At 49.4% G+C, this 21184-nt stretch overlaps 1 protein-coding gene across 9 annotated transcripts in view; it reads left to right on the top strand.

Moving 5' to 3' along the window:
* The window catches only part of PLEKHA2 (pleckstrin homology domain containing A2), a 64533-nt gene that overhangs the window by 19020 nt on the left and 24329 nt on the right, over window positions 1-21184 (top strand). For 5 of the 9 annotated variants that reach the window (XM_081524060.1, XM_081524062.1, XM_081524063.1 and 2 more), the window contains 2 exons: window positions 13404-13460; window positions 20334-20382. In XM_081524060.1, coding sequence (XP_081380186.1) covers window positions 13404-13460; window positions 20334-20382 — 106 coding nt within the window. The remainder of the gene's footprint in view (window positions 1-13403; window positions 13461-20333; window positions 20383-21184) is intronic. The other 4 variants (XM_081524065.1, XM_081524066.1, XM_081524067.1 and 1 more) reach the window with 1 other exon arrangement.

The following is a 21184-nucleotide window of genomic DNA, read 5'->3' as shown; positions in this document are numbered from 1 at the left end:
GGAGATGAGAGATCAAGGATCAGGTTCTGACTCTGGCCCTGAGGTGTTTTGTATGTCAGGCGAGTCATTGTGGGCCCTTTGGGTGATCCTTAATCCGGCCTTTCGCCATTCCATTTCCTAAGGGACTGAGACTAGAGCGGGATCTTTGAAATTCAGCATCATTATTTATCACATATTTGCTAAATATGCCCCATATGCCAGGCACCAGCCTAGATGCTAACGCTGCAACAGCGCCTAAGACAGAGTCTGGGCCTTTTGTGCAGCTTGCACTGTAGGTGAGGAGACAGAGGATTAGATAAAATTGAGGCAGGGAGAAGGTGCCTTCTCCCTTCATGGAGGGGTGGCTTAGATCCAGGTCTGTGAGGATGAGTGAGGTTAGAGTCGTTATTGCTACAGGTGATTCACATTTGTTGTGCATTTTGCAGGTTGAAGTGTTTTCATTAACAGTAGCCTGGAGTGCTGCAGTCCATGGGGTCGCAAAGAGTCAGGCGCGACTTAGCGACTGGACAGCAACAATCTCGTTTGATTGTTATGCAACCTGTTCGGAGCAGAGCCGAAGTGGATAAGGAAACCAGGGGACAAGGACACAGCGCCACTGTAGAGCAGGGGTGGCACCCAGGAGGAAAGGCAAGCTTGCCTGCTTCCAGGGCGGTCAGGGTTCTGAGTGCCCCAGAAGAGCAGGACTCACTGAAGCTAGGATTCGTGGCAAGCTCTTGATTAAAAAGAGAGCTGGCAACAGGACAGGGAAGGGGAGGGAGCAGACGAGGGTCAGTGCTCCGGCAGAAGTTGGCAGAGGGTGGGCTTAGCCTTACGCTCTGGGGGACTCAAAGTTGTCCCAAGGAGGCTGGCTTCCGCACACCCCAGGGTGGACTGTCAGGGTTTTGGCCCTGTGCAGGTGGACGGAATGGATTCAGTAGCTGAGGACAGCCCTCAGATGCAAAACACAGATAGGAGGCCATTGCCGCATCTGCTGGAGGGTTGGTCGTGGGTGCGTGTTCAGGGGGTATGTGTGCCAGACCATGTGCAGCCTTGGGTGCTTGATAAAGAGTCTAGAATCTGTGTGCTGAAGTATGCAATCAAATTGCTTTTAACTCCAGACAGAGGTGGCACCAAACAGGTAGAGGATGAAACCCACTAGCTCTAAAGGACCCTATAAATGGAAAGTTTCAATGTTATTGATTATGGCACCTGACTTGGTTCATGCATTTAAAAATCAATCTGCTGACAACATCAAGGACACAGATAATACCTGAATAGGGACAGACATCAGCTGGATTTCCTGTCAAATATTACAGTGATGTCATGGCAGGTGTGTTTTACTGTAACGTTGGTCCCTATCGTGACAGAAAAGGAGAAATTCCTTCATTAGGCGGCTCTACTCTGTTACCGACTGAGTAACCAGCTCTGTTTCAGTTGCACGGCAACACTTACATTCCGCTCTTGTGATGCCCGTTTGGACAAGTAATTGTGAAACTAAATTATAAGGCCCCAAAGGATAAATCAAAGCATGAAAACAGTATTATTGCACTTAGACAGTTGTTCTTGTCAGATTTACTCCATAGATTGTGTTTTCTCTCTTTTGCCAAAACATATGCAGATACTCTTATTTTCCAAAGCCCATGATGTGAATTGTGGATCACCATAGTATCCAAAAAGATGACGTCTCTCCTGGTAACTCTTGGACCCTGATAAAAGCCCTTTGCTTTTTATTTGTTTGAAGCTGAAAGCAGTTCTTCCCTTTGAAAGAGATGGAGAGCTTTAGCTGTATTGACATAAAGATGGATATTTGGCCACATTTTGGTAGAAAGAATACAGAAGAGTGGTAGTAAATGATATGAACATATACTATGTCATGGACAATAATTTTGCCTTAAAGGCTAGGCAAAAATTGCCATGTTTAAAAACTTGTGCTTTCTGTATTGGAATCCTCCTTGAGCAAAATTTCACTGAAATCCAACAATATTCAAAAGATGTTCGGGGAGTATACTATTTTATTAACATTTAATTTCTTTACCGAGAGTTGAAGTATGTACTCGCCTTATGTTCAGATTTTTGGAATGAAGGTAAAATGGAGCAACAGCTTTAAGGTTGCGATGTGTTTAACACCACATAGCATACTCATCAAGGAGACAATCTAGGGGAGTGCTGAACTATGCACTTAGGAGCCCAAGCACAGGGAACAGCCCTGGAATCTGGGGAAAAACACACTATTCAAACCTGAACAGAGGTCCTCGGTTGCTAACAGAATCTCCCCTTGACTTCAGACTTGACACAAACTGAGGGAGTCTGTCAGTGTACAAAACCCACTGGATTCAGGACAAGCAGTAACAGGACAGATTGGCTAATGCCAGTTTGGATTGAGGGGGCCAGTCTGAAGCAAACAGGGGTGGCCGGAAGCTGGGAAATGTTGCAGTTCAAGTCCAGGAACGGTAGATGAGAACAGCCATTCTTCTGAGCATTGCTGATTTCAAACAAGTTCCTGCTGCTGCTAAGTCGCTTCAGTCGTGTCCGACTCTGTGCGACCCCATAGATGGCAGCCCACCAGGCTCCTCCGTCCCTGGGATTCTCCAGGCTAGAACACTGGAGTGGGTTGCCATTTCCTTCTCCAATGCATGAAAGGGAAAGTGAAATTGAAGTCGCTCAGTTATGTCTAACTCGTAGCGACCCCACAGACTGCAGCCTACCAGGCTCCTCTGTCCATGGGATTTTCCAGGCAAGAGTACTGGAGTGGGGTGCCATTGCCTTCTCCAAACAAGTGCCTAACGACATTTAAAAGATTTTGGGGAAATTCCCTGGCTGTTCAGTGGTTAGGACTCAGTGCTTTCACTGCTGTGGGCCGGGGTTTGATCCCTAGTAGGGGAACTAGGGTCCCTCCAGGGATTTTATGTGGCTTGGCCAAAGACTTTTGCATGATACGCTGAATCTGTGAAAATGCCAAGAATCAGGAAGATAACCTGCTTTTAAAAATGGCCAGTACACACAAATGGTATATAACTCAAAATCTGGGAGAAATGATTTAGTGACCAGTTTCTCCCTCCCGCTCCTGGCCCCAAGTCACGTGTCCCCCTAACCAGAGGCAGCCAGTGTTTCCACATTCTTGTGTGTCTGTCCAGAAATATTCTCAGCATATAACTTTCGTGGTGTAACTTTCACATCCGCAGAAATTTAGGGGACAGAGTGTTTTTAATGCATGGATTTTATGTAATTGGTATATTAACTATCCATGTAAACACATGATTTCAAGGGTTAAGTGGAATTTCTGGCATGCTTTTGTCCATTCTGGGTTAGAGTAAGAATGCAGAATTCCTTTGGGGAAAAAAAAAAATCCCCAAAGAAGATTTCAAGCAACAGATCTCGCTCCCCCCCCCCCACCAAAATGCAAATTCTGCTTAGGGTAAATTATTAAGTTGAAGTTTTAAGAATTAAACCAGTGTAGGGACTTTTTGAGAGTTAGCATCAAATACTGTAAGTGCTTTATGTGCTTTCTTTGGTAATAGTAGTCGTTTAGAACACTTCTTGTTTTTATAACGAGATGTGCTTTGTTTAAATTAAAAAGAAGCAAAAACCAAGAAGCACTTTGGTACAATCGTGTTAGTCGTTTGCATTCAATTCAGTTCAGTTGCTCAATTGTGTCCGACTCTTTGCAACCCCATGGACTGCAACACACCAGGCTTCCCTGTCCATCACCACTTCCCAAAGCTTGTTAAAACTCATGTCCATCAAGTCAGTGCTGTCATCCAACCATATTATCCTCTGTCATCCCCTTCTCCTCCTGCCTTCAATCTTTCCCAGCATCAGGGTCTTTTCCAATGAGTCCGTTCTTCGCATCAGGTGGCCAAAGTATTGGAGTTTCAGCTTCAGCATCAGTCCTTCCAATGAATATTCAGAACTGATTTCCTTTAGGATGGACTGGTTGGATCTCCTTGCAGTCCAAGGGACTCTCAAGAGTCTTCTCCAACACCACAGTTCAAAAGCATCAGTTCTTCGGCGCTCAGCTTTCTTTATAGTCCAACTCTCATGTCCATACATGACTACTGGAAAAACCATAGCTTTGACTGGATGGACCTTTGCTGGCAAAGTAATGTCTCTGCTTTTTAATATGCTGTCTAGGTTGGTCATAGCTTTTCTTCCAAGGAGCAAGCATCTTTTAATTTCATGGCTGCAGTCACCAGCTGCAGTGATTTTGGAGCCCCCCAAAATAAAGTCTGTCACTGTTTCCATGGTTTCCCCATCTATTTGCCGTGAAGTGATGGGACCGGATGCCATGATCTTAGTTTTCTGAGTGTTGAGTTTTACGCCAAATTTTTCACTCTCTTCTTTCACTTTCATCAAGAGGCTCTTTAGTTCTTCTTCACTTTCTGCCATAAGGGTGGTGTCATCTATGTATCTGAGGTTATTGATATTTCTCCCGGCAATCTTGATTCCAGCTTGTGCTTCCTCCAGCCCAGCGTTTCTCATGATATACTCTGCATATAAGTTAAATAAGCAAGGTGACAATATACAGCCTTGATGTACTCTTTTCCCTATTTAAAACCAGTCTGTTGTTCCATGTCCAGTTCTAACTGTTGCTTCTTGACCTGCATACAGATTTCTCAAGAGGCAGGTCAGGTGGTCTGGTATTCCCATCTCTTTAAGAATTTTCTACAGTTTGTTGTGATCCACACAGTCAAAGGCTTTGCCGTGGTCAATAAAGCAGAAGTAGAAGTTTTCCTGGAACTCTCTTGCATTTTCAATGATCCAATGGATGTTGGCAGTTTGATCTCTGGTTCCAAAGAATGTTCAAACTACTGCACAATTGCACTCATCTCACACACTAGCAAAGTAGTTTGCATTACTGGTTATTAAAGTCCAAGCAACTGAACAACTGAAGAGACAGAAGCTATGAAGTTTAATAAAGGTTTTACTAATGTAGAACCGTGGTGACGACTGTTCTTAGTTTTCTTAAAATTTGTCTTTGGTTATATTGTTGTCAAGTTTTGCTTTAGATTGGAACCTTCAGCATTTGTTTAGTGCATCTATTGTATACATCTGTTTTTACATAGTTGTATGTTTATTTATATACAAATATATTTTTTATTATTTTTAAAAATGCCTCTAACACAAAGCAGGTGATTTTGCATTTGCGAGCAGTGCTGCGTATCAGATTCTGCTTCAGAATCCATCGTGTTAGTTACAGCAGCCGAGCACAGGACAACTTGATGAACTCACTAAGCTGTGTGTTAGGGAAAAACATCCCCTTTTCTGAGCCTCTGTTACCTCTAGCTCTGCCATTGTTGCTGTGAAGATAAATGAGTAGGAGAGTGCTCCAACAAACTCTAAAGCGCTACTTTAGAGATGCTACTTGTTCACATTTGTTCTGCCAGTGACATCAGGATGGACAGGGAAGTGGGAGGGCCTGGGATTGAGGATAACAGTGAGGAATTTGTCCTAGACCTTCCCGGGGTGTCTGCAGGGGGTGGTGTAGGGGGAACAGAGAGGAGAGGTCAGATCTGAATGCTGTCTGAAGCAAGTCGGTGGCAGGCTTGGTGACTGACCCCAGCGTGAAGCAGCACAGTCATTGGTATGTTACTCGGTTGACTGGGCGAGAATGTGGGAGGGCAGATGAATGTGAGGAAGTTGGGAAGAGAACCATTTAGAGGGGGGAGAGGATGTGATGTTGGAGTTTGAGGCAAATGGGCTGGAGGCTGAATTGAGGAAAGGGACAAGGAGACGGCTTGTTGAGTTGAAGGTTTTGGCACCGTTTTCATGGCCATCAGTTGGCGTCTTGGAGGTTGAACGTGTCCCGGGGATTAAATAGAGCCCAGGCCTTCGACCAAGTCTGAGGTCACTATCACCACCAGCCTTGGAAGAGGGAAGTCAGGAGCTGAGGGTTGTGGTGGCCAAGAGACTGACACTTCATGACGTCCATCCTGGCTGAACCGGGGCTGGCGTGTGTCCACTACAAAGAGACAGCCAGATAAGAGCATGAAAGCCTTACCCCAGTGCAGCCATTTACGACACAGGATTGAATTTTATTTTATTTTTACTATTTTAAAAAATTTAAATTTACTTATTTTTAAATGGAGGATAATTGTTTTACAATATTGTGTTGGTTTCTGCCATATATCAACATGAATCAGCCATAGGGGTGCATATGTCCCCTCCCTTTAGGATTGACTTTTTAAAAAATGCTTATTTGGTTGCACTGGGTCTCAGGTGTGACGTGGAATCTAGTTCCCTGACCAGGGATCGAACCTGGGCCCCCTGCATTGGGAGCTCACAATCTTAGCCACTGGACTACCGGGGAAGTCCCAGGATTGACTTTTCTTGAAGGGAAAGATTGAATGCATATTTGACCTGGAGAATGGAGAGAGCAGCCATGGGCTCTTCACTCTTCCTCACAGCGTTCTCGTTTGGGCTTCCCTGGTGGCTCAGACGGTAAAGAATCCGCCTGCAATGCAGGAGATGCAGGTTCGATCCCTGGGTTGGGAAGATGCCCTGGAGGAGGGCATGGCAACCCACTCCAGTATTCTTGCCTGGAGAACCCCATGGACAGAGGAGCCTGGTGGGCTACAGTCCATGGGGTTGCAAACAGTTGGACGCAACTGAAGTATCTAAATCAAATTGGTACCAGCAGCTGGAACTCCCGAGCAAGGGGAAGACATGTGTTGGTCTCAGAGCATCTGGTAAAGCATCGCCCACCCACCCGCCCACCCAGAGCTTGGGAGTATCTTGCTTACTTGCCTTTGGGTCATTCTCATGCCAGGCCAAGGCTGGGATGTGGACAGGGGGCATTAGGGTCTCCCCTCCATCCGTTCCCATCACAATGCCTTGCTTACTTAGCAAGTCTTGCTTTTCTGAGCGTCTGTGTCTGGCCTTGGCTGCTGGTGGTTCGAGTTGTGGTTTCAGCCTGTGGGCGGCCTTGGTGGCTCATGCCCCGGCTGTGGAATTCCGCGTCCACCCCTTCCTCCTCCCACTAGTTAACCTTGGGCCAGCTGGTCCTGTCTGCCAGGCACCCGGGAAGCACAGAAGAGAAGGCGAGAAGGCCCAGCATCTCTCCTTCCCCCTGCTCACTCTCTGGATCCTGGTCTTTTGGAGTTTGGCAGCCAAGAGCCAGTTTGACTAGTTCCTGCCCCACCCAGCTTGGGCAACTGTTTAGGGCCTCTTGGTGTAACCCTGCTGGTCCTGCTCTTGTGTTTACCTTTCGGTGATAATCAACTCGTAGATGCTGAGCAGGTCCTGGTCGATGTGAAGAACTGGCTCATGGGAGGTGACCTGGTATAAGGGATGGTGCATGGGATTTGAGAACCAGGCAGGGTTGGGTTCGAATCCTCACGAGACTACCCAGTACTAGTGTGACCTGGTTAGCAACTTGCTTCACCTGCTCCATCCTGAGTTTCCTCATCTGTGAAATGGGATTGTCAGGGTGAAGTGAAGTGACCTTGTGCAGCAAGCCTGGTGCACAACAGGCTCGAAACATTTGTCAGTTTCTCCTTCCTTTCTCTGGCTGTGCTTGACCCCAGCAGTAAGGGGCTGTGTCTGTCTGTCTTCACTCAACTCCTTGGGGAAGTCATTTCCCCAAGGTGAGGCTTGGAGGGCTCCTGGTGAATGACCAGGCAGTCTCAGAACCTTCTAGCGCTGACGTTCCCTGAATTTAGGGATCTGGAGATGGGTCTTCTGGTCATTTCTGTGTTCCCATTACTTTCACTAGAGGGTGGGGATGCTTTTCTCTTTTGAGAAGAATCAGCATTGCTTCTGGAAAAAAAGCCTCCCCCAGGAGGTACGCCCCATCTCTGTGGGCACCTCCACTCCTTCCTTGGTGTTCAGCCCCCCGCTTCCCACTCTTGGAAGTGGGCGCTCCCTTTGGGACCTTGGTGGCAGGACATTGAGCAGAAAGCAAGGGTTGGCAGCATCTTCATAAAACCATCCGGCTTCAATAGGAATGTGCCCTGTGCCCTACATTGTTCCAGGAAATTCAGAAGCCCCAGAAATGTACAGGCTGCTCCTGACTCCCAGACACCCAGCAGGGCTCTGGGATCTCCCCCTCCAACTCTGCCCGAGGCCCCGGCTTCTTCCTCTTCCCTCTTGGTGCTGCTGCAGCAACAGGGTGACTCTCTGGGCCGCAGCTGGGTGTGGCCTCTCTCCCCAGCTGCCCAGGCTCCAGCGCAGAGTCAGCAGGCTGGGTGATGTCTGCAGCGGGGGTGGGGGAGGGGAGGGGGTGCTCAGACCTGGCTGTGCGGTGGTATCTTTTGCAAGCTTAGAAACCTGTTGCTGCCGGGACCCTTACCCTTCATGTTAAAACCCTGGAAGGAAGCACAGGCATTGAAGTGAAAGTTGCTCAGTTGTGTCTGACTCTTTGTGAGCCCCTGGACTATACAGTCCATGGGATTCTCCAGACCTGAATACCAGAGTGGGTAGCCTTTCCCTTCTCCAGGGGATCTTCCCAACCCAGGGATCGAACCCAGGTCTCCCACATGGCAGGGAGACCATGGCAGGCGGATTCTTTGCCAGCTGAGTCACAAGCGTGGGCATTGCTTGTGGACACATCTCCCCAGAGGATCCACACAGGCAGCAGCTTCCCCATCAGCCTCTGTCTTTACTTCTGTCTGCTCAGAGGCCCCCGGTCCCCTCCCTAGTTCCTTCCTCAGCTCCTCCTCCCAGGTCCTTGACCCCCTTCTATTCAGGGCTGTCTCCTTTCTTGCCCCCTGCACCCAGTACCTATCCGCAGGAACCCCGCCCCAGGACAGGGGAACTGCAGACTTAAGTGACACCCAAGTTCGAACTTGAACGTGTCTTCCCAAGGACACAGTATTTCCCAGTGGAGAGAAGCTGTCCTGGTCGTCTGGTGTCATATGAGTGTGTGTGCGTGTGTGCTCAGTCACTCAGTTGTGTCTGACTCTTTGCGACCCCATGGACTGTAGCCCACCAGGCTCCTCTGTCCATGGGATTCTCCAGGCAGGAATACGGGAGTGGGTTGCCATTTCCTCCTCCAGGGGATCTTCCTGACTTAAGGGCTGGTTTGGGAACTTAACCACCATGCAAATCATGTTTTCATATAAAAATCGAAGAGTCTCCTCAGTAGGGGAAGAAGAGTCTACTCATATCCTCAGTGTGCTTAAAATCTAGCAAGAAGAGACTTAAAGGCATAGTAAAATATCCTCCAGTATAAAACTCAGGGCTGGGGGATTCCGTGGTGGTCCAGTGGTTAATTCGGTGCGTCCACTGCCAGGGGCACAGGTTTGATCTCTGATTGAGGAACTAAGATCCCTCAAGCCACCAGGCGTGGCCAAAAAAAAAAAAAAAAAATCCAGGGCTAGATTTTGTCCTGTAAACCGATTGTTCTCAAACTTGGGCCCATTGAGGGATCACTTGTGGACATTTTAAAAATGTGCATGTTCTGGGAATTCCCTTGGTGGTGTAGTGGTTAGGACTCTGGCCTGTCACTGAGGAGGGCCCGGGGTTCAGTTCCTGGTCGGGGAACCAAAATCCAACAAGCCATGTGGCAAACAACTCCAGCGTGTTCTGACTGCTTTCCAGTTGATTCTGATTCAGTGTTTTTCGGGTGGGTCTTTTAAAACAAGCTCCCCAGGAGAGGGTGACGTGCATGAATTCAGGGAGGGGGTGGGCAGGTTGCTGTCAGACAATGCTGGGATGCGCTGGGATGCGCTGCGCTGTGGCTTCGTGGCGGCAGGGCCTCCTTCCGTCCCCTGGAGGAGAAGGTGCATCCCCAGGTGGGCTATGAGGCCCTGCCCTCCCCAGGTGCAGGCTCCCAGCGATCCTGCCCTGACATCTGGCTGCTCCGCTCAGGCAGCTGGCGCAGTCCTCTTGGACCTGGAAGTGTCTGGCCTGGGGCTGCAGCTGGGGCAGTGAGCTGTCAGCATTCATCTCCGAGGTCCAGCGGTCGGAGCGGACACCGCGCCGTCAGTCTAGACCAAGCCTCGGTGATCCTGGGTGATCCTGTTTTCCCCCTGTCACTCACTTCCCCCTGGGCGAGGAGCACAGTTGGAGGGGGGTGGCGGGGCGAACTGCATTTTCAGACATGCATCAGATTTTCCTGGCCTCCGGTGGTGCAGGGAGGTGTCTGAGATCCTAGGAGCAGGCAGCAGAGGAAGGACCGTGATGAGGGGCTGGGGACACCTCCACCCTGGGCTCGCCGGGCTGGGAGGATGACCGTGTCCTCTCCAAAGCCAGAGAGCTGAGGGCGGCCGGGGCTGAGCGTGGACCGCCCTCCCTCCGGAGGGTGGAGGGGGGATGAAGTCGTTGCAGTGGGATGGGTTCATATCTGGCAGGACGTGTGGGTTTGTGTCTTGAGTGGCTCCCCAAATCCCACTTGATCACTCGTAATTCCAGCTAGGGCTCTGGAGGCCTCCGGCTGTGGTCTGGGGTGAGGAGACTGAGTTGGGCAAGAACGGCTCTGAGACTTGGTGTCTGTGTCTCGTAATTAGCGCTGCTGGTCGGGGATGGAAGCTGCCCTGGGCTGGGCTCCGCTGTTTACCCTTATGTAACTCTCACAACCAGCCCAGGAAACAGGACTGATGAGCCCCGTCTTCTAGGCAGAGGAACTTGCCTGCGGGCCTAGGACAGTGATGTCTCAGCTCGAATTCCAGCCACTGAAGTTAGACACGGCAGTGTGCTGCTTCTAGTGCTTTGGGGTGGAAGTCAGGAGAACCTGAGCCAGGTGTGTGACCTCGGGCAGATCCCCTCAACACACAACTCACTTCCCTCAAGTGCACAATGGGGGCTGGGAGTGGCCAGGCGCCCAGTGTCCACAGTGGCCGGTGGTGGTGTGTCCCCAGGGCTGTGCAGATGCAGCCAGCTGTGGGCAGCCTCTCTCTGCGGAGCTGTCTGCCTCGGGTGGTTCATGGCTGCCTCAGAGACAGTGTCAGCTGCTCACTGGCCTTTTGGGGTGCTGTGGTTCCTTTTTGGAATCGGATTTAGAGTATAGATTTCCCTGGTGCCTCAGATGGTAAAGAATCTGCCTGCAGTGCAGGAGATCCAGGTTTGATCCCTGGGTGGGGATCACACTGGAGGAGGGCAGTTGATCCCCTGGAGGAAGGCACGGCTGTCCACTCCGGTATTCTTGCCCGGAGAATCCCATGGACAGAGGAACCTGGAGAGGCTACAGTCCATAGTGTTGCAAAGAGTCAGATACAACTGAGCGACTAACACTTAGGGGTACTAGGCCTATCTGTAGTGACCCATTAGAGAGTTTTCTTTAAAAAAAAAAAAAAAAACAACGCAGTCATTATGCAGTTAAAAACTGTGTAAATCCAGTCATCCATATTCAAAATGCTGATTCAGATACTCAAGGGCAGCTTTTAGACTTATGGCCTCATTTGCAAGAGAGGAGATGTCCTTTCTGGATCTCTTTCTCTAAATTTCTAGGGCTCTGAGAATCCTTTTATCACGGTTTTATCTCCATCCATTTTCTTACGAATAGGAAACTTCACACACTGCCTTACTTCAAGTGATGCCTGTGAATTTAGGTTGTTGGACCTAGAAGGTCTCTTCCCTGCTATCTAAGATATTTCTTAAGGGCAGTCTCCTGGAACGACAAGTCATCCCACTGTTGACCCTTTAGGAAATTTACTAGATAGTGAAGGACCAGGAAGCCTGGAGTGCTGGTGTCCATGGGATTGCAAAGAGTCGGACATGACTGAGCTACTGAACGATGATCTGCAACCATTATCCTAGATTTGCCTCTGTTTATTACTTTGAGATGACCCAGGTCTTCAAAATAGGGGCTCCCAGGTTATTCTTTGAGGCTTACGGCAATAGTTTAAGTGGTCACCAGGAGCTCAGTTCCCGTGGGAGTGGATTCACCAAGTTATATATGAGAAACTCCACAGCTGTGATTTCTGATGATGGCCATTTCTTTGGTATGCTACCACCCCTGTGTTTTCATCATTTCATTTCTGACAGTGGAGAAGTTAGAGAGCCAAGAGACTGTGTCGGGGTAGGATATTGCCAGACAAGGTGCCTGTGAGTTTCTTGATGTTTTAATAATGCATTTATTTTTTTATACTGTACAGATATCATTCCATTTAGTACTCATAACTGCCCTTTGAAACAGACTGAAGAACTATGTTTTTCTTTCCTTTTTTGTGTGACTCTGTACCATATTTATTAAGAAAAGAATTTGAAGTGTCATCAAACAAGATAAAGCCAACAGGGATATCAGAGCAGTCAGGACAATATATATTTTATTTTATATATGTGTGTGTGTATATATATATATATATATATATATATATATAAACTAGCTAACACTTGTTCAGAGTCATATAGAAGATTGTGTAACTCTAAACAGGGACAATTCCAAGTGGTTTATTTTTTTTAATATTTATTTATTTTATTTATTTCGCTGTACCGGGTCTTAGTTGTGGCATGCAGGATCTTTTTCTTCTCTGATTGTGGCATGTGGGATCGGTTCTCTGACCAGGGCTCGAACGACCCCTGCATTGGGAGCATGGAGTCTTAGCCACCAGGGAAGTTCCCGCAAGTGGTCTTAACGTCGGTTAACTCATCCTTAGAACTGTCTGGTGAGGTAGGTGCTGTTATGATCCCTGTTTTTACAGAAGGGAAAACTGAGGCTTAGAGATGAAGGAACTCACTCACAAAGTGGTGGAGCCCCAATTTTAACCACTGTACTGGAAAACCTCTCTAAAATAAATGAGGCTAAGGGAAATGTTAAGTCCACATACTGTGGCAAGAATTATCACTGTAGTGAGGTGAAGAAAGGTAAGTGACTAGAGAACAAACTTATGGGGAGATGATGGGGGAGGAATAGTTAGGGAGTTTGGGATGGACATGTACACACTGCTGTATTTAAAGTGGATAACCAACAAGGACCTGCTGTATAACACAGGAAATTCTGCTCAGTATTCTGTAACAGCTTATTTGGGAAAAGAATTTGAAAGGATTTGAAAAAAGAATAGTTACATGTATATGTATAATTGAAGGGCTTAGGGCTTCCTAGGTGATCCTAGTGGTAAAGAACCTGCCTACCAATGCAGGAGACGGTAAGAGATGTGGGTTTGATCCTCGGGTCTAGAAGATCCCCTGGAGTAGGAAATGGCAACCCACTTCAGTATTCCTGCCTGGAGAATCCCATGGACAGAGGAGCCTGGCAGGTTACAGCCCTTGGGGTTGCAAAGAGTTGGACATGACTGAAGCGACAGCATGCACACATGTATAATTGAATCATTTTGTTGTACACCTGAAACTAATACAACATTGTTAGTCAGCGGTACTCCAAAATAAAATCAAAAGCTAAAAAAAAAAAAAAAGAAGAAGTAAGTGACTAGTCAAGATTGCCAAGCCAGAAAGTGGCATCAACAGAACCAGACTCTCAGCCTTCGTTAGTTCTGTATCCACTGCCTCGCAGAGCATCCTTCTTCAAACGCAAAACCTATGTCTTTCAGAACCTGGCAATTGGGTCAGGAGCTGTCGGATCTTTGCAGCTGACCTACATCTCGAAGGTAATGTCGGCCTGGAGCTTTGGGAATTCATGGTCTGTAAGTAGGTTTAGTATCTAAACGAGAGGAAGCACACACCTCGGGCATCGGCTCCTGGGGGTGTTGCTGGGCTGTGATGTGCTCCCTGGATGCCTGTGGAAGCCTGTAACTGACCGGGGCCGGGTGGCCTGTGGTCAGCAGGCCTTGGAAGGCGGTCTTGCAGCCTCTCACTCCTGGGACCCATTAGTCAGTGACGCTGCCAGCTCCTGCAAAGGAGGGATGGGAGGTGGGTGGGCAAAGACTGGGACATGATCTTTTTTTGTAATTGGGACCAAAAGGAACACAAACACAACAGCAAAAAACCTAGTGACCGTAAAGGATTCTCCCAAAGTGTATGGTTTGACTGGGGTGGCTCAGAAAGCTTTGGGGAGGCACTGAAAGTTTATCCATCAGCTGGACCGTATCACTGTGGAGGGGAGCCTGGGAGGGCCCCAAGGAGGTGCCCAGATGTGCCAGGAAACCACTCAGCAGCCAAAGAACAGCTGGAGGGGCTGGCAGGCTAGCCAACAGTCCATTCCTGGTCCAGTTTGCACAGAAGAGGCGAGAGCAACCTCTCTTCTGGGCAGAGACCTGGGTAGGGGCTGGGGGGCTCCAAGTGGATGGTGCCCACATGTAGCTGCTGAATTCAGCTTTGTGTAGCGGCCCCTCCCTGGAGCAGGCACTAGCGCTGACCTGTGATGCAGCAGTGATAAAAAAAAAGAAAGGCCGGGGGATTTAGAGCCTTGCTAGAAAGAGGAACTGTTTGTCCAGCGAGGAGAGCCAGGTGGCCCCCAGCCAGCACCGAGGTTCTGGAAGGCCCTTACTAAGGCTTCTTGGAGACCTCAGCTTCCTTGTCCACATTTTCCCCTCCTCAGGGGATGGGGCTTTGATCTGAGTGGCTCCTGGCTCCATCTCATAATAAGCTTTGGGGGTCCTTGGGCAGCCCTCCTATCTCAGCCGGGCCAGAGGAGAAGGCAGCTGCAGGGGTTGCAGGCCGGAGTCCAGCAGAGGTGACTGGGTGCAGGGCAGTGTTTGGGCGCCTTAGAGCGAGGAGGGAAGGACTGGGAGAGGGGAAGGGCCTAGGAAAGCAGGCAATTTGCATGCTTTGTGGTCAGAATGTGGCTGCCTCCCGGCCATACGGCCAGGGGCCTGGGGGCTGGGCCCTCCCTTGTCCTGTCCTGTCTTGCTGTGAGCTCATTAGGTCATTTCATTAGGAGGTTGGAAGAGAGTGAATTCAGAGAGCGGGGAGCAGAGAACCTCAAGATTAATGAAACTCCAAACCATCTCCCTTTTGAGAGGGTTTTTTTTTCCCCCTCCTTCCTGATGGGAGAAGAGGAACTACAGTCTCCTGCAGAATTGTGATTTATAAATGCAGCTCGGACAAGAGTTTCTTGAATTCTCGGCTTGGGAGGCTGCTTCCTTTAGCAGGATGGACCTGCCTTTTACCCTCCATGGAGGGGAGAGGCAGGCGGGGATGGGTTTTGCAAAACCCACAGCTGCCTGTGGGTCAGGTTTCACAGAGAGGAGAGCCTTGAACTGCTTGCTGCCTGACCCAGTGCCAGAAAGCAGGGGTTTTCCCAGAAAAAAACATTTAGCCTGTGCTGGTATCAAATTCAGCGTTCCAGGTTATTTCTTGTTAACCTCTAGGTGTCTGCTCCCCGAGGAACGTGTTGCACCAGCAGCAGCAGCCCAGCCGTGGTGCCCGTGGCCTCTGCTAAGGGTGCTCGTCTTGTGGGCTGGTGTTGGGAACATCCATCTTCAGAGAGGTTAACACAGAGGAAGGTTTTGAAATTGATGTTGCCCAGGAAGTCCCCAGTAGCAGGGCCAGTTCTCAGGCCAACTAGAAAAAGATGGATGCTGGCCTTTGACTCCACCCACCTCCCCCCTTTGTTTGCGGGTCCTCCTCTTCCATGCAGCCAGCCCCACCTCTGTTAACACGAGTCCTGGCCTGACCCGTGAAGCCAACCAAACTGAAACTTCAGAGTCAGGAGCAGAGAAAGGTTTACTGCAAGGCCATGCAAGGAGATGAGGTGGCTCACAGCCCTCAGAAGTCTCAAGCTCCCCGAAGGGTTTCAGCAAAGCGTTTTTAAGGGCAGATGAGGGGGTTGAGGGTCTCAGCGTGCATGTTTCTCTGACGGGCTGATGGTGAGACAGCTGGGTGGTGTCACGGGAGTTCACGTTAGCGGTCCTCGGGCTCCTGGAGACGTGGGACCATGTACTCAAGGTCATCTAGTCCTTCTTCCGTTTGCTGCTGGTTGTTGGTGGGGTGGAGTTCACATCTGCAAAACAACTCAGGAAATTTGCGTCAGATACTATTATCTGGGTACCTCAGAGAGGAGCTCAAGCAGAGGATACGGGGGAAGGCTTTGTCTGCAGAAGGCCCCATAGGGTCCTGCTCGTTTACACTTCCAGCTTGTGACCTGGCTCTCTGTTAACTGCAATGAAGACCTTCCTGGAACAGGGCTCACTCCTGGCTTTTGGTGGGCAGGGGCAGGGGGTCATGGATTCTTAGGAAAGTATGATGAGAAGTGTGGATTCATGTCCCGGGTAAACCACGTGTGCTTGCACACACCCTGATTTTGCCTGTGCCTCCAGGGCTCATTGACCCCTGGAAGCTGCTTCAGAGGCCCCAGCTTCGAGCCCGCCATGACTCTGGATGGGTGACTGCCTCTTCCACAGCTCCTGATGCTGCCTCATGGGGCAGGGTCTCCCTGGGCGGCACCGAGGCTCCAAGGCCTTGGGCTGCTGCTGCTGCTGCTGCTGCTGCTGGAGGGGCCTCAGCTCCACTTCCGGCCCAGGGGAGACAGGGTGGGGCGGGCTCGCAGTGCCCTGGTGCCCCACGGCTTTGCTGCTCCTGTGGTCTGTGCGCGATCTGATAAGAGCGAGTTCCTGAGAGTCTGTCGGGCTGGGGGTTAGGGGGGCGACCTCGCCTGTGTCACTCTGCGGGTGAGCTGTGCCCGGTCCCTGCCTCACCCCCACCCCCCTGCCTCTCACTGCCTCCTCACCCAGGACCCACCGGTCAACCACTGCTGTGCAGCGACTTACTTGTGGCCAGAGTTAGCCCATCCACCACGCTGCTTCTTCAAGAGCCTCTCTGCTCCTTCACCGCGTGTGAAGGAGCTGCATGGGCTGGCCTGGTCACCACCAGGTGCTGGGGTGGGGGCAGTGGTGCTGTACCTTCCAGGAGGTGGGGGTCCTGCTCCCCCCATCACTGGGATCTGTGGGGAGGCCAGAGCTATACTCCTCCAGAGGGAGTGAGGCCCCCCTCTCTGCCCCCAGTTTGGCCTTTCTTTTTGAGGGCACAGCTGCCACTAGATAGGACTTGCTTTGTTTGTGTTTTTTTTTTTTTTTTTGGCCACACCAAGGCATGTGGGATCTTAGTTCCCCAACCAGAGATCAAGCCCATGCCCCTTGTATTGGAAGCCTGGAGTCTTAACCGCTGGACCCCCAGGGAAGTCCCTTTATTTTTCTTTGTCATTCTGGGACTATAAGAAGGGGTGTGGTTGTTTCCCCTCTGGCTTTGCGAATCTGGTCGCTGATCAGAGATGTTGAGGGTCTTACCCTTGCTAAACAACCCATCAGGGTTGACCTACAACAGGCGTCCTGTTAATTCAGCAAGAGCAGCTTGGCCAGGTAATCCTTCTGTGGTCACCACGAGGCAGGTTACAGGTGTGCAGGCATGTAATCACACGTACTCCCAACTGAACACTGGATAAATATGTAAAAGCAAATGGAAAGCCAAGTGATCTCTTTGAAGGCTTTGACTTCCGGTAATAAGCACGTTTTCCCTTGGATAGGCTAGTAATGAGTTGTGATCAGAGTGGACCGTTTGTCGCCCAGCCAGGATGAAAGTGTCGGGAAGGCCTGGATGGCCAAGGTAGTTCTGCGATGGTCAGGGTCATACAGGAATCGAGGGCGAGGCGCACAGGAGCTCTGAGCTTGAGGACCTTCAGGAACACAGGTGCTGAGGGAGGAAGCCCACGAGTCACCGACAGATCAGAACATCAGATGCAAACAGGAGGAAGGCACGCAGTGTGGCTCAGGTTGAATTCTGGGGTCTGAATCCCAGGAGAACGAGATGGCATGGGGGCCAGGGCTTGTTCGCAGGGCTGCAGTGCACAGATGCTAAAGAGGCCATGGGCTTTTCTTCTGCTTTGAAGGCAGATATGCGGGCTCACCTTTGTTTAAATCTTCATCGTCTAGGGGATTATTTGAAGACTTTCTTAGGCCCTCTAGCATACACCTCACATCATGGTAAACATAATAGAATGACTCCACTTCCCTCATTGGCTATAGTTGTCTGGCTGTGAGATATTTGAAAGGATTTTCATCATTTTCCTTTTTGAAATGATTTGACCGAGAGTAACTCAATTCATGATTGGCTCTAATTTCTCAGCTATCGTCTTGCACATCCAGGGATTCTCGTGAACCAAGGAAATCAAAGCTGCTAATTATTTTTGAATGTTGTGCAGTTTTTGTGAGAGTTTAATTAGAATGTGAATAAAGTTGGCTTAATGCAACTTCTTGTAGGCATTTAGTTAAATACTTGTCGATGAGGTTGGTGTAACGTCATATAGACATTCAGTTGAATAGTTATTACTGTTGAGTGTGCCATATTCATTTTGTGTGTTGGAGACCACGTCTCATACATGTTTTTTGGGCCTCAGAGAAGCTCACAAGGCCCTCAGCATTTTGCCCATCATGCCAAGCATGAAAAGTGAAAGTTAGTCACACAGTCGACTCTTTGCGATCCCATAGACTGTAGCCCACCAGGCTCCTCTGTCCATGGAATTCTCCAGGCAAGAGTACTGGAGTGGGTTGCCATTTCCTTCTCCAGGGGATCTTCCCGACCCATGGATCAAACCCAGGTCTCCTGCACTGCAGGCGGATTCTTTACCAACTGAGCTACTAAGGAAGCCCCTCGTGCCCAGCATAGCATGGCTTGTATTGGTACGTGGAGTGGGTGCAAACAGCCCCTCCTTGGTTGAGCAGCTTGTGCATGATAAGGTGGGTTAAGTGCTTCACCTGCACAGTCACATTTAATCCTCACCATGGCCCTGTGAGAGCATGATTTATTATTACTGTTTGATGGACTAGGAAATGGTGAGACAGCTGGGACGCCTGGGATGGGGGCCCTGGCGCTCTGGCACCAAAGCCCAGGCTGTACCGCCTGTCCTTCCTTTGATCTTTTATAGGCTGCCGCCTCGGTTCCCATCTTGAGTGTTCTGGGCAGTGTTAATTTGGGTTGTTGAGAAATCTGGGTCAGGTCTGTAGAAAGAACTCAGAGCCAAGAGGGAGAATCCGGTCACCCCGGTGTATCAGTCATGATCAGATCCTGAACCACGGTGAGCCGTGATGAGACCTTAATTTTTTTTTTTTTTTTAATGTTGGGTCTTTCCCTCTTGTTTTTATTTTATTTTATTTGCCTGCACTCGGGTCCTTTAGTTGTGGCAGGGCAGGATTTTTTCTAGGTGGCTCAGTAGTCAAGAATCCACCTGCCAATGCAGGAGACACAGGAGACATGGGATCGATCCCTGGGCTGGGAAGATCCCCTGGAAGAGGAAATGGCAACCCACTCCAGTATTCCTGTCTGGGAAATCTCACGGACAGGGGAGCCTGGCGGGCTACAATCCAAGAGGTCGAAAAGAGTCGGACACGACTGGGCATACGTACACTATAGGAACTCTCAGTTGTGGCATTTGGGATCTAGTTCCCCGACCAGGGATGGAACATGGGTCCCATGCCTTAGGAGTGCAGGGTCTTAGCTACTGGATCACCAGGGAAGTCCTGAAACCTTAATTTTGACCCCAAAGTTTTCTTTAGCTCTTGGCTTCTAATGAGCCTCTTGTTAAAGCTAGAACCTCTCCAGGAGCCCCTGGGCGAGAGCAAGTTGGACAATGCCCCTGACCGGAAATGCGAGAATGGTGTGCATGAGTGGATGATAGCAACATGTGAATAGTGGTTCCCAGCCTCAGTCCTGGGGGAAGGGGCTGCCGCCTTAGAAATCCCAGATCCAGTGGTGGAGGCCTGCTCCAGGGAGTTTCAGCCTTCATCAAGGGCAGTCATCTAATTCCATATGATGGAATATGCTTTCATCTCCTTGTTCAGTGTATTTGAACTCAAATGAGACAGGCTCACAACAGGCACAGAATCAGAACGTACATGCGAGGGCGGGCTTGAAAAAGCAGGATGACACAGCAGGAGGTAGAAAAAGTCCTGCTTTCTTATGCCCTTGCCTTCAATATGGGATGTGCCCTGATCCCATCGGCTGCTCTCTGGGCAGGTGGGAAGTGCTTATTTTCATGGTGAAGCAGTCAGGGTAAAGATAAGGGAAATTGATCTGTGTGTCTCAGTGCAGTGAGTGACTCACCTTTCTGTGGGCTCTGTTTGAAATCTGTGTATTTGTGACAATTCCACCTCTAATTCACAGAACTGTTTAGGGGAGGAGGTTGGTGGTTGGGAGAGGAGTAGGGTCTCGCTAATGTGAAAAGTACATATATTTGTGGTCCAGAGAGAACTTTCTCAGGACTCAGTGGCTTGTGAGCTTTTTTGCAGATTCAACACAGATATCAAGATAGCGGTTATCTCTGAGGGGTGGGGCCGGGATTCTATCTACCAGGGAGGGGCACAGAGGGCTTCTAAGAAATAGGATCGATAGTGGGTGATTTCTTAATCTGGATGATGAGTGCAAGGTTTCCACTCGATCATTAGTTTTTAAAATGTTCTCAAATGTTTTGTATACTCTTCTTTTTGTATCAAGTCTCCTAATGTAAAAAGTTTTGAAGGAAAAAAACAATACAACTTTACAACACTGTTGGAAACACACTCACGTTTCTTTTCTTTTTTTATCTGATTTAGGTGAGCATAGCCACCCCAAAGCAGAAACCCAAAACTCCGTTTTGCTTCGGTAAGTCCTGAGCAGAGGGTGGGTTTTCTGAACACTCCTACAGCAGCTTCCGCAGCTTCCTCTTTTGCATGGAGACGGTCCTGTGATTGATCACATGTGACATGTACCATGTGTGTGTGAGTGACCGCTGTCCCAGCCATATCCCTGGGTCTCACATGATCTTCCTTTCCCTGGTCTCCTTGCGAAGATTGTTAATAACATAAGACAGAGGCACAGGTGCCCGTGATGTCTCAGTTCTCCTGGCTCCGCAGGGCAGGGTGCTAAGTATCTACCAGAAGTGTTAAGGAACCTTCAACTCAGAGCAGAGGAATGGTATGGAGACTTGAGGGAACTAGGGAATGTTCTACTGAAAGTCTTATTGCCAGTGAATGATGGCAGGGGGTGACCCAGGGAGCAGAGCCGCTCAGCGGATGCAGGGCATTGAAGCATCAGTATCTAACTGGCTTCTACGGCCTTCTCAGTACTGTACCAAGTGCTATGAGCAGATGCTAACAAATAGCTTCTGTTTTATGTCTGCGGTGTAAGCTCCACAAAGGCAGGGATGCTATCTGGCTTTGTCATTGCTGTATCCCCAGCACTTTGCGTGTGCTTCCTAGCACAAAGTGGTTGCTCAGTAAATATTTGCTGAGGGAATGAGTGAATGAACTAAAGGGTTCTTTGTCTACCCCACGATGCTCACCTCCTCCAGTTCTAGCTTATTTTCGCCAGGAGAGTAAAATGGTCCTTTAAGCTGTCCTCTTTTCCCACTTCAGGTTGGTTCAAACTTCTTTTGCACTCTTTCTCCCACTTCCTTCAAATAGAA

Source organism: Giraffa tippelskirchi, chromosome 8 (assembly GCF_054371585.1).
Source record: "Giraffa tippelskirchi isolate mGirTip1 chromosome 8, T2T-mGirTip1v1.2.pri, whole genome shotgun sequence".
Taxonomy (NCBI): domain Eukaryota; kingdom Metazoa; phylum Chordata; class Mammalia; order Artiodactyla; family Giraffidae; genus Giraffa; species Giraffa tippelskirchi.
This window is presented reverse-complemented; position numbering and strand designations above follow the sequence as displayed.